Genomic DNA, 27,299 nt, shown 5'->3' on the forward strand with positions numbered 1-27,299 from the left:
GCGCAAACTATCAAATAACTACAACTTAAATATCATCATAACTGTAGTGAAATAAAACAGCGTCGGCGTTTTAACTGTAATTTAGAATTTATTTCACTACAATACAGTCCAAAGATCAACATCGTCTGAAAGAGTATAATATTTAATGACAGGACGTAATGTGTGAAAGAACTCGCATTCAAAACAAATTCTAATTTAAAAATATTTAAACTTCAGAACACTTCACAATTCACACAACTAACCAACAATTTCACAAATGTATCATTCAATATTTGTTCTATATGAAAGGCAACAGAGTAAAAAAAAGACATGACTGGTTTCAGACACTGTATTGAGCATCATAGGATTAAACACAATTTAAAAGCAAACAAAAACATAAGACTATGCCTTACACATAAAACATGAACAGCGCTTATTAATGTGTAAATTATTGGTAAACCCATTCTTATGTAAATTGTTGCTTTGAGTTGAACTGAATTGGATAATTTACTCAAGAACTGAATGAAACAATAGGCCTTATTCGTGAAACAGAAGAACAAATTTGTGTAAATCATTCTTAAAACTATTCATACATAAATCGCCCTATTGAATCGAATGCAAGAATGGTTTTACACATGATTTACACAGATGCGTTTGTCTCTTGTAAGGCTGTAAGGTCTTCTTTTCTGTTTGTAGCTGGTTTCCAGAATAACATTTTTGTAAGTTATAAAGCAAAGGAGACGCCGCTTATGTTCCCATGGTGATCCTTAAGTAAAATGACGGATATGCTGTGGTCTTGGCAACAGAGAAGATTGTTCTATGCTCCTGCATCCGAGACTGCAGGCGGAGTATCTGTATGTGTAGAGTTTGTTATCTGCTCCTCCACTCAAAATCAACTAGAGAGAAAAGCAGACAGAGAAAATAGAAAATGTGAAACACCCACAGAAATATCCTCCAAGTTTAAAAGGTCTCCAAGTTAAACTGTTAAAGACCCTATGAAATGCAGTTCTTTCCCATGTTGATGTATTTCCTATTGAAGCAGGGATATCCTTAAAGCTATAAAAAACAACCTAGACCAGTGGTTCTTCAAGGCCCCCACTTTGTCAGAAGGCCCTTCTATCTAAGCTGACATGTACCTCTGGTACTTCTGTTGTAACAAAAACAAATAAACTCAAATATGTCAGTTTAATGTATATCTTTATTTTTAGAGATTTTAGCATTTTAATTAAGTTTGCTAATATAATTTTTAAATTTGAACAGTTTTAAGACTTATCGGGGCCCTCTAGAAGTTTGACGAGGCCCCCTAGGGGACCCTGGCCCCCTGGGTAAGAACCACTGCCCACCACAACTTCTACAATTGATAAAAGCAATGAAAACATTTTTACATTACTGGGATCTCATTCATAAAGAATTGGTAATTGGACCAAGAAAAAAAAAAAAAAAAAGTTAATTCACATAAACCGACAAATCATTTGCGACTATGCTAGTTTAAGAGTTAATAGCTTGTCAAATTTGCCCCTATTTGGGTGTGAACAAAAACCATGCTGTTTTTGTGTGTCCCTTTAAATGTAAATGAGCTGCTGCTCCCGGCCCCATTTCCAGAAGAGGGCGGAGCTTTAACAGCTCACGCTTCAGTTGCTCAACAACAAAGCTGGAGAATCTCAAACGAGGATTGTCAATAACGGTGTTCAGCCTTACATTGTCGGACACTGATGGAGAGACTCAGGAAGAAGTTACAACTTTTAGAATGCATCTGGACATTTCTGAATGGTTAGTGAATACATTTATGAAGTTGCTGTGGAGTTGATTCAACTCATGTGCCATTGCATTGAATTTTTAGAGTCGTAACTTTGCAGAAGTTGTTTATGCTCTAACAGCAACATTACACACTAACTAAAGTTAAAAAAGTGAAATCATAATAAACCACCTTTTTAAAAAATGGCAAACAGGCTGAATGAATCTACAAATTCACCTTTCTGACAGTAATATATATTACAGAAATATAGCGGTTACCCCAGTTACAACGGTACACAAAGCAGCGCTGCACAACTTTCTGTTTTCAAACAGTCATTCAGATTTTAGTATTAGCGATGGCATTTATGGAAAACCCCATATACAAGAGTACAGAGACAAGAGAGCCATTCCAGATTCTTCATCTGTTATTAATTTAGATGCTTAGCAAAATCCTCTGTTCGTGCGCACCCCCCAGTTCATAGTTTTATGTAACAGCAGCAGCTCTCGGCATGTGACCTTAATGGTTAGCCAGTTTTCTTCGCAGTACGATGGAAAAAAATTAGAACACCCGTCCATAAAAAATCCACCGAGTTGATGCAGATGGAATGTTCATGTCAGTCTGAACAGACACATTAAATTGTTTATCACAAATGGTCATCAAATCTTACGACAGTCTTTTCTTTCCTATTGTTTCTTTCCCAGGTTTTATTTTATTAATTACAAACACAAATATGTGTAAACAGTGACAAAAAGCATAGATAAATACAGTGTTTTTCTTTCCTATTGTGATGTATATCTGAGTAAAATGTAGGGCGGGACTTGATTTTGTCTGGGAATCGATTGGATGGTTGTGGTTTGCTATTGCGGTGATCTCATGTGAGTGACAGGTTGCCCCGCCCTTGCTCCAAAAAAAACATGTCATCAGAGAAATCGTTGCAAGAGGGAGGGGAAGTTATTCTGATTAAAGATTACGAGGCCACATGAATAAAAAAAATAATGATGTGCACGGATAACTCATTTATAATATTCCATATAAAAGAAGAATTGTCAATTTTGATTTCATGGTGACTTTAAAAGCCACAAACCTTACAATTTGGGATATTTAACAGTGCTAGTAAAATACAGGCAAATATTTCAATGGTTTGTCGTACCCCATTCTCTGTCCAGTCAGCACACAGTACTTTGTCTTCATGGGCAGCAAGATCATACAGTGGAGCTTTACAGCTGTAAAGAAGAAACCAAGACTGTTAGGAACAGACATGCATGAACAGGATGGTGTTGGGGTATAATGTATCTGTGAGTCACACACCTCCTGGTATCCCACAGTTTGACCACATTATCTAGAGATCCTGACACCAGTTGATGCTCATGAGATGGAGACCACCTGACCGTTGTCACCCAACCATTATGGGATGTCAGTGACAAGAGAACTAGAGAGCCATCTGGAAGAAAAAAGTGAGATGAGCAGTGAAAATATCTGTTAGTTTGAGAGGGCATCATTATGTGGAATCTCTGAGTCACCTTTAGATCTTGGGTCCCATAGACGCACATGTCTGTCGGTGCTGCCCGAGGCCAGACGGCGACACAGTAGAGAGTATGAGATACAGTTGAAAACCTTACTGCCCGTCTGCAATGCAAGAACATCAGTCTGAGAATCCAGCAGCCCTTATGTGTTTATTTTTCATTTCTTAAAATACTTTCTCCTGACCCAAGTTCTCCCAAAAATGAAAATTCTGTCATTAATTACTCACCCTCATGTCATTACAAACCCCTAAGGGTCTTCATTTGTGCTCCCAAGATGAATGAAAATCTTACGGGTTTGGAACGACATGAGGGTGACAGAATTTTCATTTTTGGGTGAACTAACCCTTTAAGATCATTTCATTTGTTCAACCAATGGCAGAAAGGGGAGTGTTTGGAAACGTGTCTGAAAACAAGTGTTATTTTATGCTTGATGACACTAGTGGTGCAAAATTCTTGACTCCCAACTTTATCTATTACTACTCTTTTCTGAAGAACTGGAGCCACTCACTAGCGTACTCTTCTGCCCACCAGTCTCTGCATCCCATAGACGGATGGTATGATCCCATGATGCACTGCACAGTTCTTCTGCATCCATCCAGAGCACTGAGGACACTGCCTCATTATGGCCAGAAAGAGTCATGAGGGGAGTCTAGAGCAGAACAAGAAGAATTTATGAAACTGCAAACCTGATAGCAAGAGTCTTTGAGTCAAGAACATGCATAGATCCTCACCCGCGTGAGCCCCATCTGCTCCGTTTTCTGTTTTTTGCGTGGCCTGTTGGGTTCCTCTATTTCATCCTCTTCCTCTGTTGGCACTGAGAACAACAAAAGAAGCCAGTTTTTATAAATGTATCGCTAGAGACCCTTTCAATGTTTTCTTTTTTTGATGGTGGATGTTTTTCCTTGTCCTTCTGAATTAGTTTTCACAGAAAAGTTTCTAAAAAAAAAAAAAAAAAAAAACCCCATACCTGCTGACCATATCTTAAGCATTTTGTCCCATGAGCCACTGCAAAACTGAAGAGGAAAAAAACATGAGACAGACATATGACTAGCAAATCAAATTAATGATGTTATTTTTGGTGAAATATTATTATTATTAATCATTCATTTTATTTTTATTTATAAGCGCCTTTCAAGACACTCAAGGACACCTTACAAATAATAAAATACATGAACAATAAATAATAATTACAACAATAATACACAAAAGCTATGTCAATCAATCAGAATAAGCTATTCTAAAAAAAAAAATAGTTTTAAGACATGATTTAAAAATTGAAAGACTAGAACTATTACGTATATCTTGAGGTATGGTATTCTAAAGACTCGGAGCAGTACAACTACTATTATTATTATTATGAATAAAAAATATATATATACACACACTACTGTTAAAATTTTTTGGGTTGGTAAGAATTTTTTAATGTTTTTATCTCATGTAGGTTGTGTTTATTTGGTCAGATACAGTAAAAACAGTAATACTATGAAATATCATTAAAATTTACAATAAATGTTTTCTGTTTTAAAAAGTAATTTATTCCTGTGATGCAAAGCTGAATTTTCAGCATCATTACTCCAGTCTTCAGTGTCACATGATCCTTCAGAAATCATTCTAATATGCTGATTTGGTGCTCAAGAAACATTTCCTTATTATTATCAATGTTAAAACGGTTGTGCTGCATAATAATTTTTGTAGAAACCAATTTATTTGAAACAAATCTTTTGTAACATTATGAAATGTCTTCAATGATTTTTTTGATTATTTAATGTATCCATGGTGAATGAAAAAAAAATCTTAAAAATCTAAAACTTCTAGTACATCATATAGTGAAGACAAGCAGACAGAAAGCCTAGCAAACACACACAAACCTTTGTCCTAGAGGGGTCAACAGCAACTGTGTCTACACTTCCTGCATGTCCACGGCAACAGTGTCGGGCCTTCACTTTGTTCCGTTCGGAATTCCACTCCCACAACATGATTGTTTGATCAAGAGATGCCGTCAGGAGCAAAGAGCTCAGACCATCTAAAAGCCACAGAACCATCAAGCGAACCAATTCAGAAACCTCATGCATCATTAGTTCTCTTAAACTTTCATTCATAAATACTTTCAGATTCACACATAAGTACATATTATGCATCTCATACTGGTAATCTATCAAATAAATTCACTTATACGTTTCTAACCTCTCTTCACCCAGGCTACATCCTTCACAACATCAGTGTGTCCAGCCACAGTCATCACAGCCTTCCCTTCCATAGACCAAATCCGTGCAGTCTTGTCATAAGAGCCTGTGAGGATCCTGGGCACAAAGCAGAGAAATGACTTTAATAGATCAGCCACAAAACTGTTCAAGCAAATCGATTTTTGACTTCTGTTTAGAGTGTTCTGCATGAAGCGCACCATTCAGAATCTGCCTCCACCGAGCTGATCCAGTCATCATGCATGATACACTCCTCTGGCTGTGGGGCTGTGAACTTCTCTACATATTCTATTTCCACCACTTCTTCCTGTAAACACACACACATACATACATACATACAACACAGATGAGCATGTAATCATATAATAAACATGTTTTTGCATGTTGAACAGATTAGGTGTTTCACTTTCATAGCAGTTTAACTGTTAAAGGCACAATATGTAAGATTTATGGATTAAAATATCCAAAAACCACTAGAACAGTTATATATTTTGTTGACTTGTGTATTTACATTATCCCAGATGTTTCCAAGAATGTTTAAATCCAGAGAAATAAGCAATTTTTACCAGGATGCAGACTGTGTCAGTGCGTCGCCCATCATACCCGCGTTACCCTCAATTTCATATATTATATGTTTTATTAGACAAGGAAACAACTGTTTGGATACATTTATAGACAGAAAACTAATCATTGTTATATAGCTCAACACGTTTAGTCTTATTGTTTAATCTCATTTTCTTGATTATATTAATATGACATTCTAATATCGATCTAGCTTACAAGTGCCTCATAGCAGTCATCAAGATTGATATTTTGTTTTGAATAGGCGACTTCATATTGTGCCTTTAAACACAGCTTGGAAAAGGATTGGATATAGATTATTTTTGTACTTTTTAAAGCGTGAAAATTAGGGCTGCACGATTTATCGCACGATATGAAAAATATCATTGAACTTGAATGCAATTATCGCTTAAACGTGATTCTTAGTGCGATTATGAAATCGCAAAGGCTGCGATTATTTTTTTATGCGCAGCTTGTCAATGAAGGATGGCTTCAAATGCTAATCCACCTGAAAGCACTGCGAGTTTGAATCGCTTATAATGTACATTTGAAAAAGTAACACTTCAAACATCTTTCCAGACATGAGAAGCATTTATTAACATATTGTCCAACAAAAGACATTTAATAACATGTTTTTACTCCAAACTCACTTAATAATGACAGTTGAACATCCATCTGTGAGATGATGTGGCTTCTTACACAGAATAAGGAAGTCGTGTGTTTATTAGTCATGTTTAATCAATCAAAGCGTTTCTATCTTCTGTTTATTCAGCTACAGCGATATGACGCACGTTATCTTCTTCTGCGGCAGGGCATATTTTGAGTTTCTGCGCAAGTGCGGCTTTCAGATGGAGAAGTATTTACAACTTATCACAGAGACGTACAGCTCTGACAAGCTGCACATTAAATAATCGCAGCCTTTGCCAAATCGTGTGCGATTTTATCGCGATAAATCGTGCAGCCCTAGTGAAAATGTTGGTTGCATGGATAAAAATGGTGAGAATATGAAAAAAAAAATCTTCATTTAAGTTTCAAAGACAAACATAAGTCCCTATGGGTTTGTACGGCATGAGGGCGAGTAAACATTTTTAGGTGAACTACTACTTAATCTCACATAGGCTGCGTCCGAAATCACATACGCTCTGAGTAGGTACTTCTTTTGAATGAGTAATTACTTTGTGCCAATTAAAAAAGTATGTTCTATATGTGTGTAGTATGTACATATTTGTCATGTTGTCATTGACCTACGATTGATCACTGCCATTCACAAATCCTCTCCCATGGCCTCATGGGATAGTAAAGTGTCTATTCTATGCGCACTTCAGAATCTCATCGGAAGTATTATGTCATTTGGGTACTTTTTGTCTACTGTTTTATGTTTACTACGAATTTGGACTCTTTTCAAATACTGTTTTTCACCTACTCTATAGTAGGGAAGTATATGATTTTGGATGCAGCCACTGCCTGAATGAAATGAAATGCTACTGTCAAGTAATCTAATTGGAGCTTGCAAGTTTCGTGTGCAATACGTATCAGAGTAAACAGACTGTAGGCGGTCTGTAGATGTGTGTAGGTGAGACTACATTAAATGACTGCCATACCGTTGAGATGTTCTCTGTCTCCATGTGATTGGCCAGTGAAGTGCGGAGAAACTGTCCTCGAACCAGGAAATCAAACTCAACATGTTTGTGTCCAGCTGTAAAATGAGACATAAATCATATTAATTTAAATAAATAAAAAATACAAGAAAAATATAACCAAGCATAGTATTAAGGTTATTAGATTCCACACAATTTTTATAAAGTGATATTTACAGTGGGCAAGTATTCTGCACCACAACAAGGTAAAAACACGTCAAAATGAATGACTGGTAAACAAGTTCACCATTCTTAGCTTCCAGCAGCTTGTTGATGACACCACTGAGATCCGCCACCTCAGAGGCAGCAGGGATGGAGAATGGAACATCATCTATTAGATACCTACAGAGAAGAGCATATTACATCTGATACAAACACTGCCTACTTCTACCATCATATGAACACTGTAAATACTACTAAGCAAAATTCAGCTGGATATCTCTTATCTAGCTAAAGCTAAACGTTTCAGCTATTAGTATTATGCACACCAGATATAACGTTACTCACTTTTTGTTTTCGGTGAAGAACCGGGCCTGTAACTGCGACATTTTATCTTATTATAAAGCAATAATTTAGAAAACACATCTGATTACTGGCGGACCTCACTCTGTGTGGAGACACTTTGCCACCATGTGGTTCCCAATGCGTGCGTGTGGAAGACATGACAGTCGTTCGCAGAGCAATCGATGACCGATAAATGTGCTCGCAACTGTTTATGTCTGAGTTGAGCTCCAAATTTAATGAAGTTTCTTTGGATTTCCAGTGAGGAAAAGACTGTAAAAAGACATTTTCAGTATGTTTTTTACAATGCAAACCCATTTAAAATAACATTTATCATCTCAGTTATTTCACATACAAAGCAATGAGATGCAGCACAATAAAACATTTTCTCTCCTGCTTCTCAGATCTTTTTCCTAAAAACACCAAAATGTACTCATTTTTGCATCACCCTAATTTGAGTAAAACTGAAAATTTTGTTCTCTAAGTTATATTATTAACATTACTTTCATGTTATAAGTTAAACAGATGTTATATAAAACATAGTCTTGTCAACATTTTGGAAATTGTTTTTGTGTTGATATTGTTTAAAATGTTACTTTTCAAAGGGGGTGTACTCATTTACGCTGAGCACTGTATATATATATATATATATATATATATATATATATATATATATATATATATACACATAATATAATTTCTTTTGATTTTATTTGTTATATATTTATCATTTAGTTGAAATATGATGCTCCTTGCCAAGTTTGTTTAAGTTTTATCAGATATATATATATGATGTATGTATCAGATATGTATCAAATGATGACATTTTTTTCTTATTTCATTCTATTATTTCCCCCTAAAGATGAAAATAATATCACAATTTAAATATGTATATATAAATATGTGTTTATATCTTAAGCTATGAACTTTTGGGAAACACTATTTCGAACATTAACATAGACTAGGTGAAACTAGTCTTTTTTTTTTACTTCTGTGACTAGAAACTCTAAATCCATAGTTCAAGAAATTGTGCAAGAACTAAGGAACTTTGTTCTATTTCCCTGCATTGTTTTCAAATACGTGATATCTTGTCAGCCAGTTGCAGTTTGACAGCAGATGTGATAAGTATTTCAAACTTTGTCTTTTTAAATAGCCATGTCCTTCTACATCGCTGATCTGGAGTAACAGCAATATTTCAAGTTTTAATGTAACATCACGTCTCTTTATTCAGATATCCTTGACATACTTGTCCCATGCAGTCTGATCAACACTCATCACGTTGACAGCAGACACAGTAACTTTTCATTGTTTTAGGTCACGTCGCCCCAGCAGGCCCAGGGGTCAAGGTTGCGTCTGTTGTGGGTCCGCAGCTGCAAAAAGGCTCTCTGTTTTTCCCAAGACCCTCCGCTGCTGCCGACCTGCCTGGGGACACCATGCAACTCTCCTGAGTCTGCTCCCTTGGCAGTGAGCACCCGTGGGAGGCTGGGTGAGAGATAACGTACCGCTTGAAGATCCCCACATTACCTCACCAGATAAGGCAGAGGGAGGGGATGGAGCCGAGCGGAGTGGACATTGGGCCTTTGGGTGGAAGAGAGGGCCGAGCCCCTTTACGCAGCTCGAGGGAGACACTGAAGTGCTGTCATTTAGACACTGGTTTGGTGGCCTTGCCGGTGGTTCCCATGGCAGAGCGAGCGGTACGAGAGGATGTGGCACAAGAGTGGGGAGAGATGGGAGGAAAGAGTGTGCGGACGCAGAGATGGATACAACCATGCGTAAAAAAGGCAACACATCGAGAGCCAAAGAAGTGGGTGAGTGAAAGAATAGCAGATGGTTTGCGCTCAAAAGGATTTAAAATCATTTAATTATAAAGAGTGATAAGAAATCATCAGTTGGGTTTTTATTGTGTATTAACATGCACATTAAAAGTGAATATCATGACTTTTCACATACTGTGACTGTTTTCAAAATGAGCCCCAAAATAGTTTAATGCAGAAAATTGGATTTTTGAAATAGAAATTGATAAATATTAATAAATAAATACATAAATATTAATAAATAAATAAATATAAACAACAGTATTATTAAATATAAACAACAATAATATTATAAATTATAAATAAAATTGATAAATAAATAAATATTAATTTTTAAAACAAACAATACTAAGAAAATTCATATTATGCTAACAATATAATCTGTAATGAAAAAGTTTGTATTAAAATGAAAATGTCCAAACAGAAGCATTTTCATTAGTGGTTTGTTTTAGACCCTACTGTATACTGTATATACTGTACTGATTTCAGACCCACTTTATATTATCTTCAACTACTATGTACTAACATTTAAACATCTAACATTAATAATTAGATACAATGCACTTATTGTGTATACTCATATATGTGTGTGTGTGTATGTGTGTGTGTGTGTGTGTGTGTGTGTGTATATATATATATATATATATATATATATAAAATACATGTGTGTACACAATAAGTGCATTGTATCTAATTATTAATTTAAATGTTAGTACTAATTATTAACTTAAATGTTAGTACATAGTAGTTGAAGATACATATATATATATATATAAATATATATATATATATATCTTCAATATGAACACATAAATAAATTTTACCTAACAATTGATTTGATCTTTTTGGATATAAGTACATAGAAGTTTAAGACACCTAATATATAGTGGGACCCACCTCTAAAGACTCACAAAACATGACAAAAAGTTTTCCCTCATTCCTTTTGGTTGTCTTAGGCAAAATCTGGGCCGACAACTCCATCCAGGGTATGTAAGAGCCAAAACTCTCCTGAGAATGCCGCGAGAGAGAGGAGTCGTGTTCGGAACCTCAGACAAGCCTTCCACAGCCTGCAGGCTGCTTTACCCTCCGTCCCTCCCGACACAAAACTCTCCAAACTGGATGTTCTGGTCCTGGCCACCAACTATATCGCACACTTGACCGAAACCCTGGACCAGGGTGGGATGTTGGAGGACCATCCAATCCTGCAGAGGGCAGAGTACCTGCATCCTGTGAAGGTGAAAGACTCTTCACTACATTCAATATCTATCTATCTATCTATCTATCTATCTATCTATCTATCTATCTGTCTATCTATCTATCTGTCTGTCTGTCTGTCTGTCTGTCTATCTAGAGATTATTTCACAGTATCATATTGTAACATTCTTCCAGGTTTTTTAAGGATTTATTTAGAATTTTTTGTCAATGCTGAAGGTATCAAAGTGACAGGCTTGTATCCTCTTTAACAGAAATGGCCCATGCGTTCTCTCCTCTACTGTGGGAACATAGGAGAGCGACTAACAGGAGCACAGATCAATCAGGAGGCATCTTGCCCACCTAAGGTGAAAGCAGACTAATGGACTGAGAAAACATCTGGCAATTGTTGGACAATTCCATTTTTTGTGAATGGAAAATAGATCTGAAGAGTTTTTTTTTTTTTTTTTTTTTTTTTAAGTAGGATCTCTTTTATCAGTTGTCTTGACCACACATATACTAGACATTTCCACATTTTTTACCTTTTATTTTGATAAATCACTAGTATATAATTGTTTATATATTATCCCACATATATACCATATAGTTGGTTGTTCACTTGTCCCAGTCTTCCATAGTAAGTGCATAACTGCACAAATTAGTACATAACTAATACATAACTAGTACATAGTGCATAACTATTAAAAATTAGTGTTAACTAATTTGTATTCCTTTGTATAAACTTTGTATAAAAAGAAATTATTATCTGTGGTAATAGACATCATGCCACATCATATATATATATATATATATATATATATATATATATATAAATATAAGTTATATAAAGTTTTCATTTTCAGGAATTCAAGAATTCCTCAATTAGGTTGTATTTTTTCACTATTTGTTGGCAATTTTTATAATTAAAAAGTAAATTGAGAAGTATTAATAATAGGAATACAGAAATAACATAAATATTTCACAAGAACACAGAATTTGTAAAACTCATATTTTGAAAAGTTAACATTATTCAAAATTTTAAGAGATAAAGTAAATAATTTAGATCATAGGATAATTTTACCAACTTATATTGATTCTATGGAAGAAAAGCTAGATTCTTTTAACTCAGAATATTCCTATTTGCTCTTACCCATTCAAAGCTTAACTAAAAGTTAACAGTTCACTTTATCTCTTCTGGCTGTCCGTATCCTGAGTGTTTGGGTTTAATATGCATGTTTTGCACTTGATAGTAATAAAATGAATGTCTTGATTAGTGGGAAGGGAGGATTGTTGTAGGGAACATTTGGTAACCACACATGAGTAGACAACCCCCATGTCCTCTTAATCATGGGTAGCTCAGCAGATCGTTTAAAATTATTATAGTCAGTGAAACCACATTCAAAATATTTTCCCCTCCAAAAGTAACAGAGTTCTTACGGAATTGCTGATGTGTGGCTTGCTGATGTGTTTAACCACTGTTGAGAACAGATTAAGGTTGATTAGGCTCAATCCCCTGGTTTCACAGACAAGGTTTAAGCCTGTTTTAACTGAAAGCAACTTGCACTGACATTTAATAAAATATGTCAGTGCCATTTTTTTGTCTCAAGATGCACACCAGTAAGGCACATTTTTTAAGGCACGTTTATAAAAGCTACGTAAATGTCCTAATTGAACTAAGGCCTAATCCTGGCTTAAAACAGGGCCTATTATCATTAACTTTGACATAGATGAACCTTAAGTTCACTGCTTTAGCCTCTTTTCTTGATGAACAAGAGAATTAGTGACACGGTCTAAATTCTTTATGAGAGAAATTTGACTTCCAGTCAAATGATTGCACACACTTGACTGAATTTATGTTTCTCGTTATCTTAAAAACATTTTGGTCTAAGCTAATGCTTAAATGCTTGAAATTCATTAGGGAACTTCTTCAATACTGTTTAACTCATACATGGATAATTCAGTCCCAAAGGAGAAAAACATCTTCATGTTTCATTTTTTTTTTTTTTCTTCAAAAAAGAATAAAATTATTCTCAATCTTTTCGTCTTTCATCAAAATAATAAATTTTGAGGAGTTTGTTGCAATAGAAGATAGTAGAAAATAGGTACTTAACTACTCATTTTTTGTTATTAAATTGCCAGATTATTATAGGTAGGGTTTAACAATCACATAGATGTACATTACCATGAAATGTATAAGAAACTCCATCAACACTTGAGATCTAGATCTTGTATTTTACTTGTATTATCTTTTGGTACATGCATAAGTTATTTTTACAAAATAAATGCCCTCTTTGGGAAGTCACGGTTAAAACATGTCAACCACCACAAACTTGGCTAAATGTGTGTTGTATTTTTGTGTGAGGAACATACATGCCTATCCTCAATTATTCATATCCAGAGCTCCAGATCTTTGCAAAACATGGGCTCTCATCCATAAGAAATGGTCAAGGCTAACTCTATAAATCTGTCTAAGTTCCTGATAAAACCTTTTTCTCATGTTAATAGCCAAAATGGACCAGAGAGAACTGCGCTACTAAGGCAAGGGTTACGGAGCCGGAGAACGAGGGCAAACGTTTGCTGTGTTAGAATCTCTGCCATGCACCGCAACTCGTTCTCACCATTTAAGGACGTGATCTCAGCAAGTAACGTTGAGCTGAAGAAGAATGGATCTGGCTTTAATGATAATACTGAATGCTGTAATTAATTAAGGAAATTCTGGGATCTATGGGGAACACATGTCCAATTAGAGCCAAAAGAGTTTTACAGACTGATACAATATTAGCACTTTCCAGAGAGAGAAAAAAAAAAAAAAATTCTCAGATGTTCAAGAAAATCACCTATCATTCTCCAAAAACCCATGATTATTATAATGAAACATCAAGAACATCTTTAATATCCAAACAACCATATAAACTTACAAACTTTTAAGACAATGGGAAATATATGAAGTAAAATGAGAAATACCTTGATTTTTAGTTATGGAGTATTAGAATTCTTATTTTGTCTTATTTTTAAGTATATTTAAATCATATTGAGGCCTCCTGATTGAAAACTTTTTTTTCTAGTTATGCTGAGCTCTAAAGCATTTTATAGGGTATAGAGTAGAAAATGTCATGGGGACTTTGAACAATGTGGGGACCACCGCTCTAGATTAAGACCCAATAAGAGGTTTCTTTGAAAACTGAATGGGACGTAACAGTTTTGCATTTCACACTTGAGCGCCACTTGTAATAATGAATTTCTTGAGATTTTTACCTACGAATACTAAAAATGAGCTGCTTTCTCCTTAAGAACTGTGATTTACTGTATCTTGGCTCAGTGATATCCAGATTCTGTCATTTCCTCTCATGTTAGACAGATAATCAAAATAGCTGCTTTATCTCCTACTCATTAGACCTAGTACATGCTGATGGCTGGCTAAATTTATGCTGTATTTTGGCCAAGTTTCTTGACTTTGCCTGATCTTACTGGAACAAGGAAAGAGGAGGAACCACAGTGGAATGTAAAACACACACACACACACACACACACACACACACACACACACACAATAAAACATGAAATACTCCATCCTAAGATTTGACTAAATGTCCTCATTGTCCAGAGTTTCATCTCCACTAAATTTGTAAGCAACATCTTATTTCCACTTCGGGAAGGAGATGATCTGGAATGAAATGCATTGGATTTGAATCTAAACATTTTTAATTAAAATAGGTCAAGTGAAGCATTACAGATTTGAACGAGCAGCCCTTTGGCTAAAATTCAATGGCCATTATCTTTCTGAATTACAAATCAATATAATATGCTTTCAGTGAAAAATCATAAAACATTGTACCATTTAAATTTCAAACCAACAACAAAAAATGAGTCCATTTGCTAGAAACACAGTATTTAATAATCCTGAGACACAAATGACTCAGTTTTACATCACAAAACTGACTGCTCACAGAGATTTTTTTTATAATGTGACCCTATTCTCAACCACATACTTATAAAAGACAAACTAAACTGTATGATCCACTACTACTCCACACACAGGAGCATTATATCATATAAATCATATGGACTTCTCTCATTCAAGCAATATGGATAGAAAATGTCCTATAATTAAAAAAAAAATTAAAAAAAAAAGAAAAAAGTAAATGACAACAACAGTTTATTTGAACTGTTGAATGCGAGTTGGGCCAGGCACAAAAAAAGGGGACATGACCATCATATGATGGCCAAAACATTATAAAAGTAATTTTATATACAACAAAGTTCATGGAAAAAAAGTCCCATTCATCTATTCATCCTCTTCTTTAACCTTTTTCTTCTTTTTCTTCTTCTTTTCTGTTGTCTGCAAAATGAAAAAAAAAGAAAAAAAAAAAAAAAAAAAAAGCATTTTAGGACTTGCAAAACAAAATATAACATGAATGTATTTAGCATCACGGCTCGTACCTCTTCTACTGGACTGACTGCTGTTTCCTCCATCTCTTCCTTCGGCTCCTCCTCAGCTGCTCGTTTCTTTTCCTTTTTCTTTTTTGTCGTCTATAAAGTAAAAGCAGCAAAATGTATAAACCGCAAGATCTACTTAACACTCATCATATAAGTAAAATTCAGTCCCTAGATAAGCTGAACTTGAATAATATATATATTAAAAAAAAAAAAAAAGATCCCATGTGGGAATATTAATGACTCAGAGAATTAAATGCACCGTCAACCAGAGAAGAATTTATCATTCCACCCCTCTCACCTCCTCTGCTGGGCCGGCCGCTGTCTCCTCCTCCGCTTTCTTCTCCTTTTTCTTCTTCTTCTTTGGTGTCTCTGCTTCTCCTGTGATTAATATTCATTTAATATTCATTTGCATTTAACAAGTGTCTGCAGCACCAGTCAGCTCACTGTTCTGCTGTATGGATGTTTACCTTCTGCAGGGGCGTCCCGCTTTACTTTCTTGGCTTTAGCCTCTGCGGGCTTCTCCTCCTCCTCATCACCCTCCTCTACCTCTTCAATCTTCCTCTTTCTTGAGACAGAGGGGAGTGTTGAGTCACCAGATGGGTCGTATACCTTTACATCACTGGCAGGAAGTAAAAAGAGACGTAAATCAAGGGAAATGAAATAAAGCTAACAATGCAAGTCTTTAAAGCAAATATCAACTTATTGCATTCTTGTTGAAAGAAACTGAGCATTCATTCAAAAAAAAAAAAAAAAAAAAAAAAAAAAAAAAATTATATATATATATATATATATATATATATATATATATATATAATCTCTATCTTACTGACCCAAAACATTGTGGATGAAGAAAAACTCACCTCTTGTGTTGATATTTATCAGCCCTTGCCAGAGCCTTGCCTGACCCGCTGATGCGTCTGATCTAGGTCAGAAAATAGACAATTTCTTATCAAGGATTTATCATTCTGACTGCAAATGCAAACACTCACACTGAAAGCGTTGCTTTGCTTTAGCAGAGTGCTGTATAAAATAACCATTTATATAAAGAACAAATCCAAGCTCAGAAGAGATAGTGACTTAATGACCCACATGGTATTTTCAGGACTGTGACATGAAGTCTTCTTCATCACTGCTTGTGACACATGATCAAAGATAAAATATGTATCCCATATCAACTAACCCCTTTCTCCTCCAGATAGCGTAATCGGGCTTCCAGCTTGGCTCTGTTTTCCACTCCCATCTCTGAATTGGTGTCTTCACCCAGGGCGTCGTAACGGATGGCAAGGGATGTTTTAGCGGCCAGCATTCTGGAGATTTTACCCTTATTCTTGGCTGTGGTCTGCCCCACCAGAGAGGCGTGGTAGATGAGACCGTATTTGGGGGTATCCCGACGGGTTTTCAGAGCGCGGAACAGAGCTTTCTCTGCCCCTAGAATCTGTACGGTGGACGCAGGGTGCTTGGCCAAGTTCAGCAGGGATCCTGATGAGTCACACACAAATCAAGTTTAAGAAAAACCAACAACATGCAATATTAGACACTGTAGAGGTTTAATCACAAGTAACTTAACCTGTTAACTGTCCCCCCCCCCCCTTTTTTTAAGCATAGATCTGAACTTAAATGATTGTAATTCATGAATGCTTTGGAATACAGACTAAAGGTTGGTCTCTTTTTAAAGAAGACACTCGGCAGATTATTGCCGAAGTGCACTTCCCAAAAAAAAAAAAAAAAAAAGTAATTAACTTTTCAACATTATTTTAATAATTTTTAAACATTTCATCCAGTTAATCAAAGAAATAATCTGCAGATTAATCGATTGTCAAAAAACTAAATATGAAAAACTAAATATTTAAACAATAGTAACAGTCAAATGTTTTGTTCAGCATTTCATCTTTTCATGTGACTGGTTGCATCATGTTACAGACCAATTAGTGCTCACCTGCATGGGATATGAGACGGGCTCCCACTAATTCTCCCACCATGACAGTCAGGTTGGGTGCAATTGCCATCATACGATTCTTCAGATAATCATACAGCTGTGTGCGATACTCTGATATTTCTATCACCTAGAGGTAGAGGGTGAAAATTCATCAATACATTTGTCCAGTTCCAGTTTGGTGACCAGTTTCGTTAAAGGATGAGAATTCCTTTCCAGTTAACAATGGAACTAATTCTGTAAACCAATTAAAAGCAGCAAGGTGCCGAACTATTTAAACTAAACTTGGTTTTTATGTTTAACAAACCTGGTCACACAGGTGCATGATGTTGGCGATGTCCTCCTCGGACACCTCCGTTCCCATGGAGATCTCTGCAGCTAGTTTAACCTCTGCCTCAATCTCCTCTGGCAGAATATCAGACAAGTCTGTTGTTGCCACATTTGTGCGATCACCTATACAGTGGAAATATGAAAAACAGTTAGTCACCATGAAATCAAAATGGACAATTCTTGTTTTTTTTACATGGAATACTGCAGTATTTATTATAAAGGATTTATCCAGGCACATCATTATTTTTTTAATTCATGTGCGCTCAATCTTTATTCTAAAAAACTTCTCGCTCTTGCAGTGACATTCTCTTCTCTGAGGATGCGTTTACTGGTGTGAGGGCGGGGCAACCTGTCACTCACATGGGATCAACCAATAACAAACCACAACCATCTAATCAGTTCCCAATGGACAAAATCCTACCCTACGTTTTCTTGATCGAGAAGCCATTTTACTTGGATATACCTCAAAAACGGGAAGGAAACACAACTTCTGTTTCATGCTAACTTTTGAAATTTGGCATATTAAATATTTAAAATTAAGATTTCAAAAGTAAAAGAGTTAGAAAAAATTAAATTCTACAACACTTAATTTTAATAAATTAAGTTTATTCTTTTACATTTATATTACCTGTTTATTTCTAGGTTTGTTTTCCATTTATCTATGGCCCTGTGTACACCTGGTATTAAGATGCGTTTTGGTCGATCGGATCACAAGTAGACGACGCTAAATACAGGTCTAAACGGGGTGTAAAATGTATTGACCTTGTCCACTTTCGACCACTTCCAGAGGTAGTCGAAAACGTATCCGTTCGGATTGCTTTCATAGTGTAAACGCTCATGTGGTCAAATGCGTTCGAACAGCCACAAAAGACCACCTACTCTCCGCCTACTGACCTAAAGCATAAACATTATGGGACATTTAAACTTTGTCGGCTGAAGACCCAAGTTTGGTTTGAAGATGAAAAACGTAGCAAATATTGTTCTCTCACCATTCCTGATTTCTAACACGCATTCACAGTGTTCAGCACCGTCTTGTGGCTGTCAGAGCAGAAACAAAAGCTGATACTCTCCATGTTTTTCTGTCGTTTTTCTGCGCAAGCTTATTTTGTCCATTAGATCGAAAGATCTGAAAAAGCCCATACATTTACCCACCCATAGACCCTCCCTTCGAAGAAATCATGACAGAAGTGGTCGAAAGTAGACAAGAGACAGATTAAAACACCAGGTGTAAACAAGCATGTGTCTCCCTCGTCTACCCGTGATCCGATCGACCAAATCGCATCTTAATACTAGATGTAAAGAGGGCCTAAGACTTTTAGACCTCAGTGTATATCACTGTTCATTAGGAAAACTGAAATAAAGTTTCTCTTTCCAATAAAAGGCAAAAGCATCTAAGTTCTAATCTAGACATCCTCATAAAATGCTTACGAGTATGTACTAACCAATCTTGCGGACAGTCTTGCAGTACACCAGGTTATCTGTGACGATCTTGCCAATCTCTGGGAAGTGCCAGCCGTACCATTCCCTGCAGCGCATGATGTAGTTATTGAGCTCCTTATCCAGATCATCCAGCAGAGCTGCAGACAGACGGCATAATATGGCAAGGTAAGAGAGTGAACCAGGGGTACAGCTGTTTAAGAAACTTCCCATCTATATATGGGCTCACGCATGTATAAATACATGAATGAAAGTATTCCTTACAAATGGCTTGAACAATCATGGTGTCCACCTTGTCTGGGCTGAACTTCAGCTTGTAACGTGAAAGACTGAGGAAAGATCAAATAAAAACTAGTCAACTGCTGTACAAAAGCATGTATGTTGAGATTGATGTGAACATCAGCTCAAAATGTCTCAGTGGTAGTGACGAATGCTGATTAATATCCTCACAGGAGTCGGTCAGCAAGAAATAATCATTGACGTGAACAAAGAATGATTTCAATTTTGAGACTTATCATTGATTTTCAACTGTAAACTAACCTGTGGGCCAAACCAAGAGACATGGCACTGATCTCTCTGGCAGGAAGACCTGTGATAAGCCCCTCCATCTGGTTTCTGATGCCCCTCATGAGCTCAGCCACAGCAGGGCTGTGCACACAGCTCAGGTTCAGCTTATCCTGTAGGGGGTGACAAAGAGTCTCAATTAAAGCAGCTATTTCTTTCTAAAGAAGCTTAAAGCGCACCAACAGCAGAGAACAATATTGACCTTCCTGTAACCAAACCTACAATCTCTGCATTACCAGCCTTAAAAAACCCAAGTGATTTTTCCAGGTATAAACAAGCTCAGATGAGGTAGTGACAAAAATGCCTCATGATTTTTCAGCAATATGACACAACGGTCATCATCATCACAGCTTGTAATGTTTCATAGTGCAAATATCAGATTTAATATAGCTGAGCTGATTTAAAGTGGTTTTAAAACTGCACTGAAATGTACTGACATTTGCCCCCAAATTTCAGAAAACCCGCCATTTACCTTAATGACTCCTCCTAGTTTAGCGTCGGTGATTGCCAGCTGCTCATGTGCCTCTTTGGCCACAACTTTCTTGAGAACTTTTTTCAGACTTTTGCCCAATTTCCCCTCCACCATCGCCGTGGCCGCTGATATTGACATGAGAAAAAGAAGAGTTTTGAATGAGAGTCTCTCTTATATTCATGTCGCCTTTCATTTTCAATCTTATATTTAGATTCAGATAAATAAAAGGAAATCTGTGGTCTCAGTGGTAGTGACGAATAACTGTTTGGTGACCTCATGCTTGATTCAGATACACAGATACATCATAGACACACAGCTGAAGGACATTTAAACTGCTTTTCAAACATAAAGATTGAGGACTACAGGTGTCAATGTTTCAGTTCAGCATAGTTACCTGCAAGAGCTTCTGTTGTATCTTGGAACTTCTCAAAGTGCTTCAGTTTTACACTGAAAAAAAAAAAACACACAAAGGTTGCAACTGAATGAAACATTTAAAGACTGGGATACAGTGATAGATTATAGAGATTAAAAAGTTTAGGGCTCCCACACCTTTCAACCAAGGAAATGCAATGAGATTCCCAATTTGTGGTTAATAAATAAGGATGTTGAATACATTTAAAATAAACCATGTCCAACAAAATATCTTAATCTAAACGCAACAAAAATATTCACTACATATATTTCTTTGACTGATAATTTTATTAATTCCAAAGACTTTTCCAGTCTTTTTTTATCATTTTAAAGTTCCCCGATACTTCCAGGTTTCCCATTAAAGTGGGAATGGGTAAGATTTGTAGTTCTGCCATAAATAAACACTTCATAATCACAGGCATTTCTGAGACAAAACAACGTGGGAAGATTATATTCACAAAAAGTACTCACACTTTGTTAGCTTTTTCTGGTGTCTCAAACTCCTTCCACAGGCTGTCCACCTGCTGGAGTTTCTGTTCATCCAGGACCTGCAAAACAGAAGAGTGTTTTTTTCTCACAACTGATAATTAAAGTGTACTAACACCATCTATCTGTCACGATTGATTTGCCTAAAATCACTCAAACCCTAACGTGCTCGACATGGGAGACCATGTGGACACTTGCCCCAGTACTGACATGCCGGATTTGACTCTAAATAGTTCCTAAAAAGTCGTATATCCCTGTACAACAGCATTTTTCTGCGATTTATAATGCCGTACAGCAACGTTTTGCACTACTTGTTGATTTGAAAACCGTCTTAAAGCGACGAACAGGACAGTGAAGAGCTCTCATTAGCAGTCCTGAAGACAACGTGGCTGTGCAGGCCACATGACACGATGAGCCGTAACTTACTGACCTCGCTTTACAAATTGGTTATGTATAGGGTTACAAAGAAAGATAGCTCATTCATCCACGAAAATAGTTAGAATATTTAACTTCAGACTTTCTGAAACTCTTTGGTCTGATATCACTGCTAACTACGCCGGCTAGCTAACGGTAACCTTAAAACCTATGACTACTACTGCAAATAAAAGTCACGATATCAATTTTCTCAACATAATAAATAGGCTTACCTTGAAAATGGCATAGCCAGCGGCGGTTTCAAATAACACTAACATTGTGAAATATTTTTTCTTGCTCTAAATAAAGTTTAACGCTGCGCTCTCCACATTGAGAGCCTTCCGCTACAAGAAGTCGCTCTTCACCACGAGGTGCACATGGGGACAGTGTGGGCATGCGCAGTACTACCATCCAAATGTGCGCATGTGCATTACCGTCTGAACTGGATGAATCTCTGCTCTCATGTTCTTTTCATTGTAATTCACAGGACCACGTGTACATATTATGCAGTTAAAACACTAACTCCTTACTGTACAGTTTTATATTTTTAGCTCCGTGTGCTTATATTGTCTATTCATTATTTTTGGTTGATGTTGAATATTCACAGTCTAGCATCAAAAAATGGTTGTCCCGTGGATTACCATTGTTTGTGTATTATTTTAATCTTTTATAAATATTTTGAATATTTTTGTAAAAATGTAAAAATGGATAACATCTCTCTGCTTTGGCACAGTACATGCTTCCACACGTTTCACCGAAGTATCCAATAATATTCTCGACGAGCGCGAATGGAACCAATCAGAAAGAGCATGATGAGAAAAACAACACTGGTTGGGTCAACGAACCACAGGAAGTCCCGCCCCTTTCCAATGACGTAAACGGCGCTGTGTTGTGAGTCTGTTGGTAGCAAAACCTCACATTACTGCACATTTTGCTTCATTATTTAAATCAAGCAATCTTGCTCCAAAGAAGGGCGGCACATTGCGGAATATAATGTCAGATACGGTGAGTTCAAACCTGTGTTATAGAATCGAGCTTGTTTGTGAGAGCAGAAGAGAAAGACGGACTTGTAGAAAATGAAAATAAGAGGGCCCATCTTTTAGCCTGTCTGTTTCCATAGCTAGCTAACTGACTGTATGGATGAGAAAGTCTTGCTGTATAAACAGCTGTAGTGTTTTAACCTGTATATTGTCTTTGGTTCTGAAATTTCGTACATTAGTCCCGTTTACTGTGTTTGTAAACTTGAAAAAGAGACTAATTTCTTTCTCAAATCTTTCACTTAGCTTGGGTGCTAGTTAGCTGCTCTGGGCCCTGAAAGCAAAGTTCATGAAGGCTTGAGCTGAGGGACCATGCTGAACATTTGAGTTCATTAATTCATTTTAGATATGTTAATTAGGAAAAGTTGTGTAACATTTGGACATGTTGTTTTTTGTTTTGTGGGCACATTATCAGTCCATGATGCTTTACTGTAGTAGGGCTGGATGAATGTTTACTGTTAAAGCAGTTTCTTTGCTGCAGTTGTCAATGAAGTACTGAACAAACAAACTGCATCAGGCTGACAATGTTGTTCTGCACTAATTTAACAAATTAAAATTAGATCTATTTAGGAATAACATATCCAATTAATGTTTTACTGAATAATTATTAGATTCATTGGATACAAAACATGTCATGCAAAACCTAATTACTCTCATTTTGCTTAAATAGGAGACCAAGCCCTCAAGTGATGGAGGCGAGAAGAAGGATGGAGAATATATTAAACTGAAAGTGATCGGTCAGGTAAATAGAGGTGCTTTTTTTTAGTTCACCAGGCAATTCAGGTTATCATATCACAATTTGGTAATATTACGTCATCTAAGCCCAATACTGTCCAAGCTGACAAGGGCTGCCAATACAGCTGTTCGATGATTACATTTTATCACTCATCTGCGAAGAAGTTAGCTAATTTTAAGATTTCATTTCATTTTGCAGGACAACAGTGAAATTCACTTCAAAGTGAAGATGACGACACATTTAAAGAAGCTGAAGGAATCCTACAGTCAGAGACAGGTGAGTGATCACTAGCACACATTTTGCTCAAATTTTATAAATATTTATCTGAAGTACCGTTCAAAAGTTTGGGGTTTTAAAAGAAGTCTCTTTTGCTAACAAAGGCTACATTTATTTGATTAAAAATACAGTAAAAACAGCAATATTGTGAAATATTATTGCATTTTTAAAAAAAATATTTTGTAATTTTTTTTTTTTATGTAATTCCTGTGATGGTAAAGCTGAATTTTTAGCAGCCAGTCTTTAGTGTCACATGATCCTTCTAATATGGTGCTAAAAAAAAAAATGAAAAAAGAATCGTATTATTATCAGTGTTGAAAACAGTCGCGCTGCTTAATATTTTTGTGGAAGCTGTGATGCATTTTCTCAAGATTCTTTGAATAGAAAGTTCAAAAGAACAGCATTTATTTGAAATTGAAAACTCTGTAACATTGTAAAAGTCTTTACTTTTAAACAATTTAATGCATCCTTGCTGAATAAAAGTATTAATTTCTTTAAAAATATCTCACTGACCTCAGCTTTTTAACGATACTGTATGTCTATATCAGAGCTGCACTGCAGTAGACATGAAATGTATACATGGCTAGTGATTGTTTTTGCTTGTGTAAATTTAGACATTAGAAAAATATTATTCATTTTGTTCAGCCTCTTGCAGGTGTAATTTCTTGTTTTGACATGGTTTGTTAAACATTTTTTGCAGGGTGTACCCATGAACTCTCTAAGGTTTCTTTTTGAGGGACAGAGAATTGCAGACAACCAGACCCCCAAAGAGGTACAATACACACTTCTATGAGTAAAACCAACAAGTTAAAGGGTTAGTTCACCCAAAAATGAAATTGCTTTCATTAATTACTCACCCTCATGTCGTTCCAAACCCGTAAGACCTTCATTCATCTTCAGAACACAAATTAAGATATTTTTTTTATCCCCCATTGAAAACAACATAATTACCACATTCAAAAGTAGTAAAGACATCATTAAAATAGTCCACGTGACTACAGTGGTTCAAACTTAATGTTATGAAGCGACGAGAATACTTTTTGTGTCCAAAAACAAAACAAAAGTCTTTATTCAACAATTTCATCTCTCCCCTGTCAGTCATCTACGCTGTTTACGTAGTGAACACAGTGCAGCGCTTTCGTGTTTACGTCCGAACGCAATTCTTATTAACTGATTTTTAAATTTTATTTAAAGTGCCCCTATTATGCTATTTTAAAGGTTCATGATGTTGTTTTGCAGGTCTTCTACAACAGGTTTACATGCATCCAAGGTCAAAAAGCACTTTAATTTTCCTCATAATATACATTGCAGCATCATCTCTTTTCTCAGTGTCTGAAACATTACAATAAAGGAGTCGGTCTCTCTAAACCCCTCCTTTCCAAGAGCCTACTCTGCTCTCTGATTGGTTAGATGGCCCAGTCTGCTGTGACTGGGCTACAGCTTACAGCATGTGTCTGAAACGAATTACCATTACCATATCTGAATTTCAGCTCCAGAGCTTCCTCAGCACTTGTATACGGTGATATGAACATTAACAATGGTGTTGGTTTAGTGTATCAATTTGAGCCCTCATCCTTTGGAAGTGCATACAAAGTGGATTTGCTTTCACAGCACAGAAAACAGCATCTTCTCGACATGTCGACAACACAAACCAAACTCTTCTAGGCCTCAGCTACAACTACAGTGTTTGAAGGTCAAAGTATAGGCAGCCAATGAAGACCTTAGTCTGGCATTATGCAAATTTTTTACAACCTATGTGTGTTTGTGCAGGAAGTAAGACTGGAATTACCTGGAACTTGTTTCAGCAGTTCAGAATTGGTTGTTTCTTTTTTGAGACAATAACTCCGTTTATTGTGCACTTTGATCTTTGAAACTTTGCAGACCTTTTACATTCACAAACAGTTATATTACATACTGCATGAAAGGTAATATCTGAGAAAGCATAATGGGGGCACTTTAAAAGTAGCTCATTTCTGTTCTGTGACTGAATGAAAACATTTTTTTTTTGTAAATTCTTAAGGTTGCTACAAGATTACAGCAGTATTGACCAGCTGGCCCCAACCACAGCTGCTGAAAACTTGCACAAGAGCAGAAAGAGTCGAATCAGTCATGCTCCTGCTCACCATGTTTGTCTCTTTGTCTGTTTTTCAGCTGGGAATGGAAGATGAGGACGTGATTGAGGTGTATCAGGAACAGACCGGTGGCTGTCGGAATGACTAGACATTTATTTTTCATGCTCTTTATTTTTATCATAATTTTGTATGTATGACATGTATTTCATCTGTTTCCTTTTGCTGTCACCTCAAAGGGAAGCAGAAAAACCATCTGGATCAAATAGATAATCTGTTAGGACTGCTGTGTTTGAAGGAGTTGGGGTGGAAAATGTTCTTCCCCTCTTTCACTATCCTCTGTCTATGTTTGCGCTAACCAATCCCTGCCTTCTTGCGTCTCTTTTAAAGGATTCTGGTCACGTTCTGCATTGACACATGTAACATGTTGTGTTATGCCCTGAGCTGATTGAAATTTATCCATACAGTAATGCTAAAAAAACGTTAGATTATGCTGTTAAATCCATTCAACAAATCAAGACAAATGTTTGATGGCAGCTTTGGCATTCTCACTTCTGTTCATGAATTTGGCTATCGTTAAGAGTTCGTTTGCTTTCATTAAATACTTGTTTGTTTTATTGTTTTTGAACCAAAATCTCCAAAACGGACTCGTTTTATGCTAGTGAACACACCCGCCATAATGCCATAAGAAAAACTTTGAGTGTTTTACATTCTGAGATGTTCAGCAATGGTTTATTTGTGCAATTGTTGTCTGATGTTAGAAAAGTGTAAAATGTTTCTTCCCTTTTCTTGCATGTGTCTTGCAAAAGCTGTGTACAGTTGTACGGTATATTGCAAGAGGGAGGTCACTGTATTGCTGTAAATGACAAGTAGGGTTTTGTTTTGCATGGTTTTGTCTAATGTATAAGAATTTGTGCTGCCCCTGTTTAAATCTGTGTTGTCACCTATTCTGCCTGGTCTTGGATATTTGGCTCCCTTTTAGCCTCAAAAATGGATTTCAACACCTAGAAATAATGGGTAACCATGTTGTTTAATTAGTACTCAGGGGCATCATTCACATACACACAATAAATACAGCAACAGTGTAACTGTAATCATGTTTATTTTCCTACACTTTTATATTTTTAATTCTATGTGAGAGGGGAGGGAATTTGGTCCAGATGGTTTTGTGGCTATAGAAGAATTATGACTTTGCTTTTGTCTTGGGTTTTTTTTTTTTTTAAATAAAATGTGTCATAAAACAGTTTGTGTTCACATGTTTCAAATCTTATAAATGATCTTGGGAATGTTCCATTTATGAACACTAGATGGCAGCAACACATTTCAAGTCTTGCCAGGACACTTATTATTTTAAATTAATAAATATCAGTTGGGAAATACAGCATATAACAATATACAGATTATATACACTACCAGTCAAAAGTTTGGAAACACTGCTATTTTTAATGTTTAAAATATAATTTATTTCTGTGATGCAAAGCTGAATTTTCAGCATCATTACTCCAGTCTTCAGTGTCACATGATCCTTCAGAAATCATTCTAATATGCTGATTTG

At 36.2% G+C, this 27,299-nt stretch overlaps 4 protein-coding genes and 2 non-coding genes across 6 annotated transcripts; 2 read left to right on the forward strand and 4 right to left on the reverse strand.

Moving 5' to 3' along the window:
• Positions 1-68: 68 nt before the first annotated feature.
• Positions 69-8,301, reverse strand: wdr12 (WD repeat domain 12). Its single transcript, XM_051897202.1, is given in 14 exon segments — positions 69-817; positions 819-875; positions 2,865-2,937; positions 3,023-3,155; positions 3,235-3,340; positions 3,746-3,886; positions 3,969-4,051; positions 4,205-4,250; positions 5,106-5,260; positions 5,422-5,537; positions 5,639-5,745; positions 7,601-7,695; positions 7,884-7,978; positions 8,144-8,301. Coding segments are annotated over 14 exon segments (1,269 nt in total). The 5' UTR covers positions 8,185-8,301; the 3' UTR covers positions 69-796.
• Positions 8,302-9,583: 1,282 nt separating this feature from the next.
• Positions 9,584-15,285, forward strand: tcf23 (transcription factor 23). The gene is made up of 3 exons (XM_051897010.1): positions 9,584-9,945; positions 10,908-11,186; positions 11,418-15,285. The coding sequence occupies exons 1-3, from the start codon at positions 9,688-9,690 to the stop codon at positions 11,523-11,525; spliced, it is 645 nt and encodes a 214-aa protein (XP_051752970.1). The 5' UTR covers positions 9,584-9,687; the 3' UTR covers positions 11,526-15,285.
• Positions 14,827-22,029, reverse strand: nop58 (NOP58 ribonucleoprotein homolog (yeast)). Its single transcript, XM_051897009.1, has 15 exons — positions 21,860-22,029; positions 21,198-21,274; positions 20,710-20,762; positions 20,316-20,440; positions 19,820-19,956; positions 19,544-19,608; positions 19,285-19,419; positions 17,820-17,965; positions 17,516-17,642; positions 16,760-17,058; positions 16,440-16,501; positions 16,047-16,198; positions 15,878-15,957; positions 15,583-15,672; positions 14,827-15,481 (listed from the first exon to the last, which is right to left on the reverse strand). The coding sequence occupies exons 1-15, from the start codon at positions 21,902-21,904 to the stop codon at positions 15,428-15,430; spliced, it is 1,647 nt and encodes a 548-aa protein (XP_051752969.1). The 5' UTR covers positions 21,905-22,029; the 3' UTR covers positions 14,827-15,427.
• Positions 20,116-20,199, reverse strand: LOC127515026 (small nucleolar RNA SNORD11B). The gene has a single exon (XR_007930757.1). It is a non-coding gene; the product is annotated as a small nucleolar RNA SNORD11B (small nucleolar RNA).
• On the reverse strand, positions 20,545-20,635 carry LOC127515025 (small nucleolar RNA SNORD70). Its single transcript, XR_007930756.1, has one exon. It is a non-coding gene; the product is annotated as a small nucleolar RNA SNORD70 (small nucleolar RNA).
• Positions 22,030-22,464: 435 nt separating the features above from the next.
• Positions 22,465-26,987, forward strand: sumo1 (small ubiquitin like modifier 1). The gene is made up of 5 exons (XM_051897011.1): positions 22,465-22,631; positions 23,334-23,405; positions 23,598-23,675; positions 24,376-24,447; positions 25,827-26,987. The coding sequence occupies exons 1-5, from the start codon at positions 22,620-22,622 to the stop codon at positions 25,893-25,895; spliced, it is 303 nt and encodes a 100-aa protein (XP_051752971.1). The 5' UTR covers positions 22,465-22,619; the 3' UTR covers positions 25,896-26,987.
• The last annotated feature ends 312 nt before the right edge of the window (positions 26,988-27,299 follow it).

The sequence above is a fragment of the Ctenopharyngodon idella genome, chromosome 6 (genome assembly GCF_019924925.1).
Source record: "Ctenopharyngodon idella isolate HZGC_01 chromosome 6, HZGC01, whole genome shotgun sequence".
Classification (NCBI taxonomy): Eukaryota; Metazoa; Chordata; class Actinopteri; order Cypriniformes; family Xenocyprididae; genus Ctenopharyngodon; species Ctenopharyngodon idella.

What these genes read in the sequence shown, in the direction of transcription:
- tcf23 (XM_051897010.1), top strand. Translation starts at nt 9,688, where the DNA reads ATGGAGCCGAGCGGAGTGGACATTGGGCCTTTGGGTGGAAGAGAGGGC. An exon ending in ATCGAGAGCCAAAGAAGTGG is followed by an intron (nt 9,946 to 10,907) that starts GTGAGTGAAAGA and finishes TGGTTGTCTTAG; the next exon opens with GCAAAATCTGGGCCGACAAC. An exon ending in AGTACCTGCATCCTGTGAAG is followed by an intron (nt 11,187 to 11,417) that starts GTGAAAGACTCT and finishes CCTCTTTAACAG; the next exon opens with AAATGGCCCATGCGTTCTCT.
- nop58 (XM_051897009.1), bottom strand. Translation starts at nt 21,904, where the DNA reads ATGTTAGTGTTATTTGAAACCGCCGCTGGCTATGCCATTTTCAAG. An exon ending in CAAGACTGTCCGCAAGATTG is followed by an intron (nt 17,966 to 19,284) that starts GTTAGTACATAC and finishes TCCACTGTATAG; the next exon opens with GTGATCGCACAAATGTGGCA. An exon ending in CAGTCAGTCCAGTAGAAGAG is followed by an intron (nt 15,482 to 15,582) that starts GTACGAGCCGTG and finishes TTCATTTTGCAG; the next exon opens with ACAACAGAAAAGAAGAAGAA.
- sumo1 (XM_051897011.1), top strand. An exon ending in AATCCTACAGTCAGAGACAG is followed by an intron (nt 23,676 to 24,375) that starts GTGAGTGATCAC and finishes CATTTTTTGCAG; the next exon opens with GGTGTACCCATGAACTCTCT. An exon ending in ACAACCAGACCCCCAAAGAG is followed by an intron (nt 24,448 to 25,826) that starts GTACAATACACA and finishes TCTGTTTTTCAG; the next exon opens with CTGGGAATGGAAGATGAGGA.